The sequence below is a fragment of the Gymnoscopelus braueri genome (genome assembly GCF_963280865.1).
Source record: "Gymnoscopelus braueri genome assembly, chromosome: 10".
Classification (NCBI taxonomy): domain Eukaryota; kingdom Metazoa; phylum Chordata; class Actinopteri; order Myctophiformes; family Myctophidae; genus Gymnoscopelus; species Gymnoscopelus braueri.
Window position 1 is genome coordinate 26,076,883 of NC_137611.1, and position 14,827 is coordinate 26,091,709.

The 14,827-nt window shown below is 41.2% G+C and overlaps 1 protein-coding gene across 1 annotated transcript in view; it reads left to right on the forward strand.

The window, feature by feature from the left end:
- Positions 1 to 14,827, forward strand: part of LOC308093473 (voltage-dependent R-type calcium channel subunit alpha-1E-like) — a gene marked incomplete at its 3' end in the record, with an annotated part of 65,046 nt that overhangs the window by 47,354 nt on the left and 2,865 nt on the right. Inside the window, exons 23-43 of the mRNA XM_080439809.1 lie at positions 463 to 592; positions 1,161 to 1,220; positions 1,396 to 1,502; positions 3,650 to 3,746; positions 3,849 to 4,009; positions 4,399 to 4,536; positions 7,143 to 7,344; positions 8,257 to 8,421; positions 8,804 to 8,914; positions 9,043 to 9,123; positions 9,368 to 9,490; positions 10,066 to 10,131; positions 10,249 to 10,340; positions 11,113 to 11,287; positions 11,393 to 11,520; positions 12,578 to 12,674; positions 12,786 to 12,891; positions 13,505 to 13,612; positions 14,058 to 14,158; positions 14,388 to 14,497; positions 14,692 to 14,791. Of these exons, the coding sequence (XP_080295935.1) occupies positions 463 to 592; positions 1,161 to 1,220; positions 1,396 to 1,502; positions 3,650 to 3,746; positions 3,849 to 4,009; positions 4,399 to 4,536; positions 7,143 to 7,344; positions 8,257 to 8,421; positions 8,804 to 8,914; positions 9,043 to 9,123; positions 9,368 to 9,490; positions 10,066 to 10,131; positions 10,249 to 10,340; positions 11,113 to 11,287; positions 11,393 to 11,520; positions 12,578 to 12,674; positions 12,786 to 12,891; positions 13,505 to 13,612; positions 14,058 to 14,158; positions 14,388 to 14,497; positions 14,692 to 14,791 (2,458 nt within the window). The remainder of the gene's footprint in view (positions 1 to 462; positions 593 to 1,160; positions 1,221 to 1,395; positions 1,503 to 3,649; positions 3,747 to 3,848; positions 4,010 to 4,398; positions 4,537 to 7,142; positions 7,345 to 8,256; positions 8,422 to 8,803; positions 8,915 to 9,042; positions 9,124 to 9,367; positions 9,491 to 10,065; positions 10,132 to 10,248; positions 10,341 to 11,112; positions 11,288 to 11,392; positions 11,521 to 12,577; positions 12,675 to 12,785; positions 12,892 to 13,504; positions 13,613 to 14,057; positions 14,159 to 14,387; positions 14,498 to 14,691; positions 14,792 to 14,827) is intronic.

Genomic DNA, 14,827 nt, shown 5'->3' on the forward strand with positions numbered 1-14,827 from the left:
TGTTCATCTTCAAACCCTCCAACCCGTGAGACATTCACAAACCTGGATCACCACGTTTATCGTTATTATACATCCTGAGTGTTCATTTAACTCTGAGAGTGTGCAAATGGACCTGTATGTGTATTATTATAACTTTAATAAATGTTATTACCATTTTTTATTTAGTTTGGCTTCATTTTGCTAGCTTTTTTTTTGTTTAGATGAGATTAGTTAAAGTGTTAGTTTTAGTTTTTTGTTAAATGGAGTATTTGTCAGGAGTGAGATTAAATTGGTTTTTTTTTCTTCTTTTTGCTAAATGTTCGCCTATCATGACATGCCGAGAATAGGGACTCTAGAGGGTTCATGTGGTGGTTAAAGGAAGGATTATAATCCCATCGCGGTTCTGGTACAGTACACAACTACATACAGTAGTTTCCCAGCTCTCACCAGCTAACAGCAAGCATCTCTCCCTTTGAATCACAGCATTAGGAGGATCTGCCACTATATGGTCACTATGCGGTACTTTGAGATGACCATCCTCATGGTGATCGTGGCCAGCAGCATCGCCCTGGCTGCCGAGGACCCAGTCTGCACCAACTCAGACAGAAACAAGGTGTGATGGGAAACCCAGCTCTCCCCAATTTTTTTTTGTTGTCAATTACCCATACAGTATGCAGTCCCTGTCACTGCCGACCTACATTACACATGGAGGTGTAAGTACCAGCCTCTTCTTTTCACCTGACAGCAAGCGGTTTCACCAGGACACCGTAACGCATGCAGAGGCTCAGGCTTTCTCTCCCCAGATTCCCTGCCCTGACCAACCAGCTGGTAGTTGGGAGGACCTATACTTTCCCTATGATTCTTGTAATTAAATTGATATTAAAAATGGTTTCAGGATTAGGATTTGTCTATAATTCTCATATATTGCCATGTTTGGTTATACAATTAACAGCCCACTCTACTTGGCCATGAGATATTGTGAAATAATGACAATATACCACGGCCTATCATCAGTTATCGCTTAATTGTAAGTTGACCTTAAGTAGGTCCCTTACTGCTTGAGTGCAGCTGCTCAGTTTCCAGCCATTACCACTGGGTCTCAGCTCTCAGCCGAGTGCAGCAGAGTGTAACTGAAAAAATAAACAACATTGTTAATAATTGTTTGTGTTTGAATTTCCCAGGTCCTGCGCTATTTTGATTACGTCTTCACTGGAGTCTTCACCTTTGAAATGACTATTAAGGTAGGAAATAAAATCAAAATAATACAAATCTTGGCTCCATTGTGGCTGCCCTTTTAAAACTCTACTATACATGTAGATGAGCGGTTTGTGGCCCACTGCGCATCTAATATACAGTATATATGCATGCACGCCTGCAGTATACTATATGTGGACATGGTGTATGTTTTGTCTCCAGATGATAGACCAGGGTCTCATTTTGCACGACCGCGCCTACTTCCGTGACATGTGGAACATTCTGGACTTCATCGTGGTTGTGGGAGCGCTGATCGCCTTTGCGCTAACGTGAGTCACGATAAAGCACTTGCTTGGTGATGACTAATGACTCACTCACTGCAGCAAATCATCTCCGCATACGACACGTTATGAATGACCTTCCCTTCAACAGCTCTGTTACATGCCAGTACAAATGCAGGGGCTGAACAGCTCTTTCAGAGACAAAATTATTGGCATTAGACCGGGAACGCATCTGTGTCATTTTTTTATTTCTTTGGCTATTCAAAAATAGCAGATATACAAGCTCATAGAGCGGCACCGAGTCCCGCGCTATGAGCTTGTAGATCTGCAATTTTTTTGAAAAATCATGAAAATGTGTGCAAATCTTTGAATATATATATTTTTAAAGCGAACATTTGTAACTCAAATCTTTGCTTCTGGGGGTCTCTGGAAACAAAATATTTTCTATATATTTTTTTTTTAACAAACTGTTAGGATTTAGAAGACATTTTTAGAATCGGCCTCGGGTCTTGATGGGTTAAGTGTCCTTGACTGGGTTAATAAGTGTCCCTTAACTAATCCCGATGAGCAAACTGGTGCCTTGCATATGATTGCAACTGCCTTTGTTGTGTGAATGTACAGTAAGACACTTTAAAGGCGCTATAGAAATGCAATCCGTTTGCTATTTAACCCATTCAATCCGGTAACGCATCTCTGTCATTTTAGATTTCTTTGGCTATAAAAAAAAAATAGCAGATATACAAGCTCATAGCGTGGCACTTATGAGCTTGTAGATCTGCTTCTTTTTTGCTTTTATCGTGAGAAATGTGTGCAAAAATAATCTTTTACTATATATATATATATATATTTTTAAGCGATTTGTTAACTCAAATCTTTGCTTCTGGGGGGAGGGGGAGGGGGGGGGGTCCCTGGAAACAAACAATGTTTTTAGATGGGGGGTCCACGGCCAAATACTTTTTTTTTGGGGGGGTCCTTCACACAAAAAACGTTTTCAGCACCACTGATACAGTATATATAGCAACATACGTTTGTAGATGCATTCCCGGATTGAATGTGTTAAAAAACTTGTGTGGGACAAATGTGGGATGTAAGGTTTGTTGCGGATCACGTTTGCTCGGATTCCACTGCGAAAGCCACCTCAAATGGGTTGGAAGGAATAGCTTTAATCAAATTGTTTTTTTATTCGTTGCTCAGACTAAATATGTGCTGTATAGATTATGGATCTAATGTATGCTCCTAAAAATCCCAAGAACCCTCCCTTGCTTTCTTTTCCCACTACGTGATTGTGATCAATTTTCTCGCATTTTCTTGCACTGCAAATGACTCTGTGTTCATTTCGCTGTCGTGAATATAGCTGTGTATTATAGCCGTGATCCTCCGAGCTGTGCTCACTGTGTTGTATCTCTCTTTATGCCTCAATTTTCTCTGTTGTTCCTGTGGATTGTATCACTGTTGGTGCTCCCAGGAATGTGATGGGGGTGTAAACGCATCTCATACACTTGTTTACGTTTCATATTTCTGTATTGTCATATTTCTCATTTGACCTTTTCGCCTGGATCAATGTGCTCTTGCCTTTTGGTGAGATCATCCATGCACTTATCATTTCATTGGCTCTTCTGACAAATCCAAAGTTCTGTTTTTTTTTAATGCCGTGGGCGTGTGTAGGAGGCAAGTGAAACTGTGTAGGAGGCAAGTGAAATCGGTCTGTGAGTCTGTCTGTCTGTCTGTCTGTCTGTCTGTCTGTCTGTCTGTCTGTCTGTCTGTAAGTCTGTGTCCGCGAACCGCTGGACTTCCAAATTTCACGTGCACGCTGCCAGTGGGCCAAGGAAGTAACTCCATGCATTTTTTTCACATACTGTGTGTTGTTTTACATTTTTTATATTTAACTTAAATTTTATAATCAAAGTCAATGGTGGTCACATCGCACTGAAACCTCCTTAATATTGAGTCATGCATCATAATAATGTCATAGATGACTGATGTCACAGACTTCCACATGAAATCTGAAGCCACGCAGTTATTGGATCCTGTCTTGTATTATTTCTTGTGTTGCCATTTAAATTGTGTGTGGTGCTGTACTTGCATTTTGTGTGTCTATTTTGTTCTCTACATGTGCGCATGCCTACTGTATGTCCTTGTGTCTCAATTTGCCAGCATATTCCTAGTTGTGATACACCATTTGTAAACACCAACAGGAACAACAAAGGCAGAGACATCAAGACCATAAAGTCCCTCAGAGTTTTGCGAGTTCTGCGGCCCCTCAAGACCATCAAGAGACTTCCCAAGCTCAAGGTGCCGTGCTTTGCAGCTTCTCTTCCAGCGTCTGTCAGAGTTATACGTCAAATACCTATTCGTCACTCTACCTCTTCCTGCTTCTCTTCTTTCTCCCCGCAGGCTGTGTTTGACTGCGTGGTTACGTCCCTTAAGAACGTCCTCAACATTCTCATCGTTTACCAGCTCTTCATGTTCATTTTCGCTGTCATCGCTGTGCAGCTCTTCAAGGGGAGGTTCTTCTATTGCACAGACAGCTCCATGAATACGGAGAAAGAGTGCCAGTGAGTGACGATCTCAAAGTCTCAGCTTAATCCATGTTCCTCACTGCTTAGTGATCGAGATAGATACTGTACTTCCAACATACTACTACATGATGTCAGACACACCTTAAAGGACCATAATATAAATCTAATAGTCCTCTTAAGTCAAACTACCCATGATAGGCTTTGGAAAATGGTCAGCGCGGTAATGTCAAATATATCGTGAGTCGTAGTCTATGGGCTAAACATGACAGACCACCCGTACAGGCAGGACTGCCATGGTCACAAATTATTCTGTCTCAGCACCAACAGCAGTAAAACGTAAATATAGCTTTTACTATATTTAAGCTGATGGGCTAACCTGTGAATGAAGTGAAGCAATTACCCTCGGGCCACTCTGTTCCCTGCAGGGGTTACTACATTGACTACAGCCGAGACAAGAAGGAGGTGAAGAGGCGGGAGTGGAAGAGACATGAGTTCCATTTCGACAACGTGTGCTGGGCCCTGCTCACACTGTTCACTGTCTCCACAGGGGAGGGATGGCCTCAGTGAGTGGGACCACACACGCACACGCACACACACACACACACAGTAGGCCCGATTCTACAAATGCCTTCTAAATCAGTAGTTCTCACTCTTTCAAGAGGTTTCAAAAATAGCATCAAAAATCTAAAATGACAGATGCTTTCCCGGTTTTAATTGGTTAACCTATTGTAACAACTAGTCACAGCAATGGACTAGATCAGGTATCTATAACGTTTTTCTGGTCCCTTTTTCTGGCTGAGGGAGAGATGAAGCAGGGACTCCCCACTACATATTGCATAAAATTGCATCGCAGATTAAACCTTTTATAGACTTGTTTGACAGCACTATCATCAGTGTTGAGGTTTTTTTTTTAATTTTATGTTTGTTTAAACATTATCTTTTCTATTAATATGTTGGATGTTATTGTGTATTTGCAGGCATTCAACCACTTGAACTCAATACTTAGTAAACCTGACTTTTGACTCTCTACTTGGTCTGCTCTTTTTACCTGCTTAGCGAAAGCTGCGGGTCTATGAAGAGGCAGACCTACGACTCATCATTCGACAAATTTGCATTCGACAGATTCATTTGCATTCGACAGATTTGTTCGACAGATTTGCGTCATTGGCTGTCGTTTAAGCCAATGGGATACTTTCCCATACTCTGAACGGGCGGCCTCGTCCTCCCAAGCTATGGGACTATGCAGTCCTCCGAGCGCTAGCCGAATTTGGCTAATAGTTAGCTTGTATGATGTTACTAACTAACTGTTTTTAGCCAAGCGCGCTAATGTCCGCTCCCCATTAGTTATCGACGCAATTCGCGTTATTACTCTCGTAATTTTCATGTATTGTACATCCCAAAATAAAATTTATTAACCATGTTATGGTGCTGTAATGACTTTATATTTTCTCAACATAATACTGTCTTTCACACGGGCCTTGGAAAAGAGGATCACTTCCGCCATTTTCTTCTTCGTTGGTCTAAACAATGACACGGTTGCCAGATTTTGAGAGAAAAATAAGCAACCAGGTCAATGAAAACAAGCCCAAAGACTTAAGTGACTATTAGGCTACATGAGCACTTTAAACCTATATGCATCGGCTATTTGATAATAGACGACTTGGCAATAGCCGATCTACAAGCTCACAACAAAATAATAACAAATAACAAGCAACTACCTACATTTACAAGCAACTTCACAGAAAACAAGGTCGCTTGTAATTAGTATACATGGCAACACTAGTACGAGTACTTTTCCCACCACTGTTGCTGTTTTTAACATGACTGCCCTGTTTACAAATGAATGAATACACACTACAATTAAGGTTACTGTAGCAACATTTTTCATGTAAGGTATGACGCTAAAATCAGCTGCATTTTATCAGAAAAAAGCAGATCTACAAGCTCACAACGCATCGCCGCCTTGTGAGCTTGTAGATCTGCTATTTTTTATTATGACGTTTTATTGAATACTTCATTTACAAAAGACATTAATGAAACCAAATGGACCCATTTGGGTTTTTCTTTCATGTAAGCCAGTAGTGAAAAGGGCAAACTTGCAGTTATGCATTACAACTCAAGCCTAGCTGTTTCAAACAGTGAAATCAAAAGACAAGTTGTGAGCTTCACTTTTATAAAGGGTTAGGGTTACATTGCAGTATTGATACTTTTACTTAAGTAAAACATTACAGTACTTTTTCCACCACTGTTGATGTTTTTAACATCACTGCCCTTACGCTACCTGTATTCTATGGACTCACTTCGTTTATTGTGAAAATAGTTTCTTTCTTTCATACATAAATGAATACTAACTGGTCACCACCGGTCTTTTGTCCAGGAACAATGCATACAACACTATCAACCAGTCCTCCTGGGTGTGTGTGTGTCTTCATTTTTGTTGTTCATACATTTCTAAGTGAAACACTGTAGTTTTGACTTGGGTAAGGGTAGGCTACATTATGAAGTAACTATATCAGCTGGTGAAAATAGCAGATCTGTGAGATTGTAGATCAATTATTTTCACTATCATTGATATTGTACACACACACACACACACACACACACACACACACACACACACACACACACACACACACACACACACACACACACACACACACACACACACACACACACACACACACACACACACACACACACACACACACTTTATATTGGTAGCCAACCAATTTTTGTTGCATTCGAATGGCTGAGATTTTATTTTAATGACAACTTTTACATTTTGTGCTGCAGATTGGGGCAAAAATAGCCTGCCGCAAGCGGGTATATTATGACTTTGTGATTTCTTGTTTCCCTTTACACCAAACCTCTTCACTGAAAATAGCCAATCTACAAGCTCACAGCACGTTGCAGCATCTCAAACTATTCATTTGATGATGCCTCATTCATACAGGGTGGTGCTTTTATTCTCAATGAATAATTTGCCTCGTTTAAAAAGAAAACCCCAATTACGTGGCTTTGTCGCAGCATAATGTTCCCGCTCTGTTTGAATTTCCTAGTGTCACAAACAACAGCTCGAACTAATGCAAATTAATCGCAAGAAATAAACACACTCCCCGGTGTATTAAGACCTTTCAGCTTAGGTTCTTCTCCTCTGTTCTCCTCTCAGGGTCCTCCAGCACTCAACCGATGTCACGGAGGAGGATTTAGGTCCCAGCCGTGGTAACCGCATGGAGATGTCGGTATTCTACGTGGTCTACTTTGTGGTCTTTCCTTTCTTCTTCGTCAACATCTTTGTGGCCCTCATCATCATCACCTTCCAGGAGCAAGGCGATAAGATGATCCAGGAGTGTACCCTGGAGAAGAACGAGGTACGCAAATCGTCAATGCTCTCAAGTAGGCCTGTCACAAATATTAAATAATCGCCTAATCACAATTATCTTTGCATAATCCATGTTCATAATCCAATTCCATGTTTCATACAGTTTGAAAATGTTCAGAAATAGTGGAAATAGCCGATCTACAAGCTCGTAGATCTGCTGTTATATATTCTGTTACAAATCTTAAGTATAAAATATTAAATAAGAACAAGAACACTCACTCATGGGGAGGGTTTCATTTGGTGGGGGGAAAATCCATGCCTTTGATTTTGATATCCACCCTCTGGTAATATATTTTTTTATCACCTGTGGATATGTTTTATCCCTGCTTTTAGTCAGACTGAAATGTAATGCAGTTACTTTTAAAATCTCTGAATAGTTTCCACCCAGTTTTAGCTACTACAGTACATTGTACAGTACATTGAGTTTAGATGTCACCAGACGTTAACGTGGTTGATGGAGATCTGTCATCATTTGGCTACGTGAGGTTTTCAGAGACATCAGCTGTCATATTTTATCCAGTGTTCCAAATGTGCGATGGAACACTGGAATACACATGCACACTCATCAGGACACACACACGTGCACACACACGCACACACAGGCACACGCACACACGCACACGCAAACACACACACACACACACACACACACACACGTCACACACACACACACACACACACACACACACACACACACACACACACACACACACACACACACACACACACACACACACACACACACACACACACACACACACACACACACACACACACACACACACACGCTCACTTCACTTATTGTCTATTCCCACTATTCCACAAAGGGTACACTGATTTCAGATGAATGTAAAAGTGTCAAACTCTTGCATATATTTCTCTCTCCCTGTTCTTTCTCCAGAGGGCTTGCATTGACTTCACCATGAGTGCCAAGCCCATGACGCGCTACATGCCCCAGAACAGGCAAACCTTCCAGTACAGACTGTGGCATTTTGTCGCATCGCCCTCTTTTGAGTACACCGTAATGGTCATGATCGCCCTCAACACTGTGGTTCTCATGATGAAGGTAAACCCCCGGCCTCTAGGCCACTGGTTCTCAATGTGGGGTCTGGGGACCTTGAGGGGTCCAGGGGGTCCCCAGCTAAACGATTGATAGGAACCAAATGGACCCTTACCAGTCTGACTCCGATTGTACAAATAGAACACTCACAGGTTCATTTGTTTCCATTTGCACCCTCCCAGCGTTAAATTAACACTGAGGATTTTACCATGTGTGGTCCCAAAGATCAACATCTTATAAAATCGGTGTCCGTAGCCTAATGCAAATCAAACTGCAGGTCCTTGAAATTAAAAAGGTTGAGAATCACTGCTCTAGGCCATTACCTTGTCAAGCGCAGATAAATTGACGGTAAATTGAAGGTAAAGTCTTTTCTGTTGATTGTACACAGTATCACTCAGCTCCAGCGGCCTACGACACCGTCCTGAAGCACCTGAATTCAGCCTTCACCGTCCTTTTCTCCTTGGAGTGCATTCTCAAGATCATGGCTTTTGGACTTGTGGTGAGTACTACAGTCAGAGAAAAGCTGAAATACAGTGTATTGAAGATGCTCCGTGGGAGTGACTTGCTTTGTTCCGAGTCGTATTGTTTATGGGTCGCACAATGGTTTCTTTATTTGCCTTCCCCTAGAACTACTTTCGAGATACTTGGAATATTTTTGATTTCATCACTGTGCTCGGCAGCATCACTGAGATAATCGTGGATTTACAGGCAAGTTATTCCTAAAGTGTAGTTGTTTTTTGTTTTTGCTGTAATGCAAAGGTTATGTGGGGTGATACTCATACTCAAAATATCCAGTTCAGCAGACATTGTTTGTTACCAATTCTGCCTCTGGTAAGCTTTAAAATGTAAGCAATGTCTTGCTCAGTCCCTCCATCTTTGTTTTATCTCGTCTTTCCCACTCTCCTCCCCCCCCCTTCTTTCTCTCTCTCTCTCTCTCTCTCACTCGTTTTAGTCTTTGAATACCTATATCAACATGAGTTTCCTGAAGCTGTTCCGAGCAGCCAGGCTGATCAAGCTGCTGAGACAAGGTTACACCATAAGAATCTTGCTGTGGACCTTTGTCCAATCCTTCAAGGTCAGACACATTTACAACCTACTTCCTAATTCTTTGAGGCATCTAGAGTCCATTTGTATAGATCCACAGCGCACGGTGTCATTGCTGCGGTGTCAAAATGCACTGTGTGGTTGGTGTGGACACCATAGTCAGGGAACGAGCTCTGTGGATTAGTCTATACATACCCACTTTCAATTGCTCAGAGATACATTGGGACGTTTCTTCATTGAGAGTGTACAGATGTAACCAAATTGACCCGTTTTTACATTTTTTTATTGATTGATTGAAATTTTTATTAGGCAAAAGAATGTAAAACAACACAGTTACATTTATAATGCTTTTGTCTAAAAGGTCAAAAAAAAAAAAAAGTCCTTGCGGACTTGTTTCCGTTGGGGTCCTTGAATTAATTTCATAGAAATTGCACACTCTTCAAGGCCCTATTTAGAAGATCTACAGTATGGTGCAGGGCGCCGAACGCAAGGGCACTCAGAGTTACAAATGGATAAATTAACACTGTGTATTATCACAAATATTTTCAGACATCGATCCATGTGTGACAAAGTACTGATCGACTGTCTCTGTCTCCCCGACAACAGGCTCTTCCTTACGTCTGTCTTCTCATCGCTATGCTTTTCTTCATATATGCCATCATCGGAATGCAGGTACATCCTTAAGTTATTTTATACATAGATGATCAAATACATGTCTTAACGTTAAGTCATAATCAGGGTCAGTGGCATCAGTTTAATCCTACTGAAACAGACTCAAACTTTCCGCAGGTCTTTGGAAACATTAAGTTAAATGACGAGAGCCACATCAACCAGCACAACAACTTCAAGACATTCTCGGGCGCATTGATGCTACTCTTCAGGTGGGCATAACTTATCCATATCTAAACATCTGAGCTTATCAAAACAGTTTTTCGTTACTTTATGGACACGTTCAGTGTGTAAAGTCAAGACTAAAGTGTTATACTGTATATAGAATAATCACACACAGAAAAAAGCAACGTATAAAGCACTTTTGCTATTTTTCATTTCATTTGATGCTCAAATGAGACGTACACTGATGTTTCTGCCAGTCGTGGAAGAAGTACGTAGATTTCTTTTTACTTAACCCATTAAAACCGGGAACGCACCTGTGTAACCACTTAAACCACTATTTTATACTTTGGCTATTCAAAAATAGCAGATCTACAAGCTCATAGCGCTATGTATGTGAGTGCCGCGCTATGAACATTTTTGCAAATCTTTGAATATATATATTTTTAAAGCAAACATTTTAAACTCAAATCTTTGCTTCTGGGGGGTCCCCTGGAACTAAATATTTTGAGATGGGGGGGTCTGCGGCCAAATACATATAATTTTGGGGGTCCTTGGCATGAAAAAGTTTAAGAACCACATTACATACGTTTTTCAGAAAACTGTTAGGATTTAGGCATTTTGTAGAATCGGAACCTCAGGCCTTAATGGGTTAAAGAAAAAGTAGCATTACCACAATGTAGACATACTCTTTTCCAAGTCAGGTGAACAGAGTTACTTTCCACCACTGGTTTTAGCACACAGCCTTTCTGCAGTACGTAGGTACAGTACAGTCTTTGCAGTACGGACTGAAACTGTTAACTGTCACTGTTTGTCCACCAGGAGTGCAACGGGGGAGTCCTGGCAGGAGATCATGCTTTCTTGCTTGGGGGGTCGGGAATGTGAGCACGATTCCTCCGTAGACCCCCTCACCACCTCCCCAGACCACGAGGGAGGCTGCGGGACAGAATTCGCTTACTGTTATTTTGTCTCCTTCATCTTCTTCAGCTCGTTTCTGGTCAGGGCTCACTATGCATCACCCCATTGTTTTTTGTTCAATCTCCCTTTTGTACATTCCACTTTTTATTCATAACACGTGTGGCCTTGATTGTCATTTCTACAGATGCTAAATCTGTTTGTAGCCGTCATCATGGATAACTTTGAGTACCTGACGCGAGATTCTTCCATTCTTGGCCCCCATCACCTGGATGAGTTTGTCCGCATCTGGGGAGAGTATGACCGTGGAGCATGGTGAGATATTTCATTATTTACAGTTTAACTATTGACATTTTAGTTTTTTGAGTTTCAGGAGACCTGAAACAGTTTGATGACGCTCATGTTCCAACTCTGTCCAGCAGATGGCGATCTTTGTATGTGAAATGCAGAGACCTCACAGAGGAGATGAAATGTCAAAATGACCACTAACTGCATTATGTGTCTGTAAACCAGATGCATTAAAAAAAATCCCCTTATTTCACACATTTTATGTAAGGCATTTGATATTTCTGTGCCACAATTTGAATAGTGACATCATGAGAATGATAGATCAAACTCATTTATATTGCAGAGTTGCGCAGTAGGCAGCATTTTACTAACTTCAGGAATTAAATTAGCCTATGTTAAAGTATATACACACCTGCTACATCAGTCTGCCCTCACCACTATGGAATAAGGTTTGCTGCACCACAATGAACTATTCTAGCAATGCCCAGGCTCTGTTCATTCATAGACCTGCAGTTGCACCTCATGTGATCCCGCTTTTCCTTTTAATAATGATGTAGGGTCCCATTACTCATGTCTGCGGCGTTCTAGCGAAAATATTTATTTCTCAGTTTTGCTTTAAACCAATATTGTACAAATATTGGCAGTATGTTACCAACGGAACTACAGTAGCAGGTGTCTTTTCATCATCATATCCTTTATTTAACCAGGTCTCACTGGGATTCAAAACTATTTTCAAAGACTTGATTTGATTACAGTAGATGCAATGTAATGTGCCCACCTTTAATATGCCACCTTTCATTTACCTTATTAAACTTGTTCCAATTTTGTGAAGCACTTTGTAACTTCTGTTTAGAGCAGTCAGTGGTTCTCAAAGTGGGGTCCAGGGACCCTCAGGGTTCCTTGAGGGGGTTTCAAATGGACCTTTACAGGTCTGTAACTCTGTGAGTGAACAAATGTACATGTTCATTTGTACACTCTCAAGAGTTATAGGGGTCTTTGAAATTAAAAAGTCCGAGAAGCACTGGTTTAAAGAAGTCCTACATAGCTAAAGTTATTCTTATTATTTCTCATGTTTCTGCTGTAGCGGTCGTATCCACTACACAGCCATGTATGAGATGTTGACCCACATGTCTCCACCACTGGGCCTGGGGAAGAAGTGCCCTGCCAAGATTGCCTATAAGGTATTGAGGATGCAGTCAAGTCTTTCCTGTCCTCCCTATTCTCAGCCTGAAAAGAAGCTTGATTTCGATGGAAACCAACAACCAGTCTTATTGCTTGCATTTCTTTCTCAGAGGTTGGTGCTGATGAACATGCCAGTGGATGAGGACATGTCTGTCCACTTCACCTCCACACTGATGTCCCTCATCCGCACTGCCCTGGAGATCAAAATCGCCAGAGGTCAGGGTTCACTGATGATGAGCATACCGTAGCACTTGACCTAGCCTTGACGACCATGCAATCTTATGCAACGGTTACAATTTTTTTATTTACACAGATTCCAGGTTCATTTGCTGACCTGGCATCCTATAGTTTCTATAGTTTAAATGTACAGATTATTTATTTCTTGATATTATACTGTTTAGACTGATGCTAGGTTCTTATTTACCTATGATCCCAGAATACAGAGGCACTACACTGTCCCTACTCCCTATGCATTTGATGTATGTTTTTACCTTGCTTACTGTAAGTCGTTCGGTTATAGAGCGTCTGCTAAATGCCTAAATTGTCATTCTAATATCTTTTTAGTGTTGAGCATGTTGTTTTTATATTATGGCATCTACGAAACAGCAAAATAAAATAACTTTCTACATGCATATTCTAGAAATACAGACACTCTTATATAGGTCAAAATATATTCTGTGGCCAAATCTAAAATATAAAAACATTATTTCCAATATATATATTTTTTGGAACTCTTGAGTGTGTACAAAATTTACGTAACAAAATGGACATTTATTTGGTTACATTTGTACCCTCAAGAGTTGCATTTGACGGTGCGTGTTGGTTCCAGGTGGTGAGGACCGTATTGCACTGGACACTGAGCTGCAGAAGGAGATCAGTCTCATCTGGCCTTACCTTCCTCAAAAGACCTTGGACCTGCTGGTGCCTATTAATAAAGGTCTGGGTGTATCTGCACAGGTCTTAGGGATTGATTGATTGATTGATTGATTGGTTGGTTGGTTGGTTGGTTGGTTGGTTGGTTGGTTGGTTGGTTGATCGATTGATTACATTGGACACACCAGATACATTGCTTAAGTATTTTAGCATGTGCTATTTTTCAACACTTCCAAAGGAGGCTTTTAAATTGAAATTTAAGCCATTTAAAAAAAAACACTACAGTCAGAATTACATACAGCTACACACATGCTATATAATGTGTATATATAGCTACATACATGTCTGTATAGCTTACACGTACACATGTAAGCTACTGTATATAACGGAGACAACATGATTTAAACAATAAACCACTCAAAATCTATGTGAACAATGTTGTTTTTAGTTTAACCATGAATGGAGTCCTGTAATGTGAAATGCTCAGAAGTGTATACCTGCCCCCACAGACACTGACATGACGGTTGGGAAGATCTATGCTTCCATGATGATTATGGACTACTTCAAACAGAACAAAGCCAGGAAACTCAGGCAACAGCTAGAAGCTCAGGTCAGCTTAACGCACTCTTTTTTCCTCCCCTGAAATCACACACAGTAAAAATCCTCTGTGTTAATTTGACTCAGAAGAGTGTAGAAATGGAACCAAATAGACCCTGAAGGATTTTACTGTGTACGGTGCTTTCAACATGGCCACTTGCCAGCCTGGAAATGATGCATGAGTCGTAAAGAAACCCTGTGACCTGTAGTTGATGTATTTGCATTCTGTCTGTTTTATTCAGAAGAGTAGCTTGATGTTCAAACGTCTGGATGCCTCTACCCTCCCTGAGGATATTCTCTCAAGCTCCCAACCACTCCCCGACATGATGGCCCACAGTGCTGGCTCAGCCCTGTGAGTCTTTGCTTTGCCGTGCGTGCGTGCGTGCGTGCGTGCGTGTGTGTGTGTGCGTGCGTGTAGGAGCCACTGTGTTGTGTGTCAAGTCTCTGTGTGTGACGTATATGTGTGTTAAGTGTATACTTAATAAGACTGAGCATGCAGGTCCCTGTGTCCCTGTATTTTTACTGCTTGTCTCTGTCCCTCTGTAGGACCAGGGGAGGATTCATGGCTTTGAGTCCCATCTCACCCCAGGAGCTCTTTTTGCAGCCCTTGGGTTCAGATGTAGAACCTAGTCAGGGCCAGTCTCTGGTAAGAAAGCGAGGAACAAGCCATAATGACACTAGA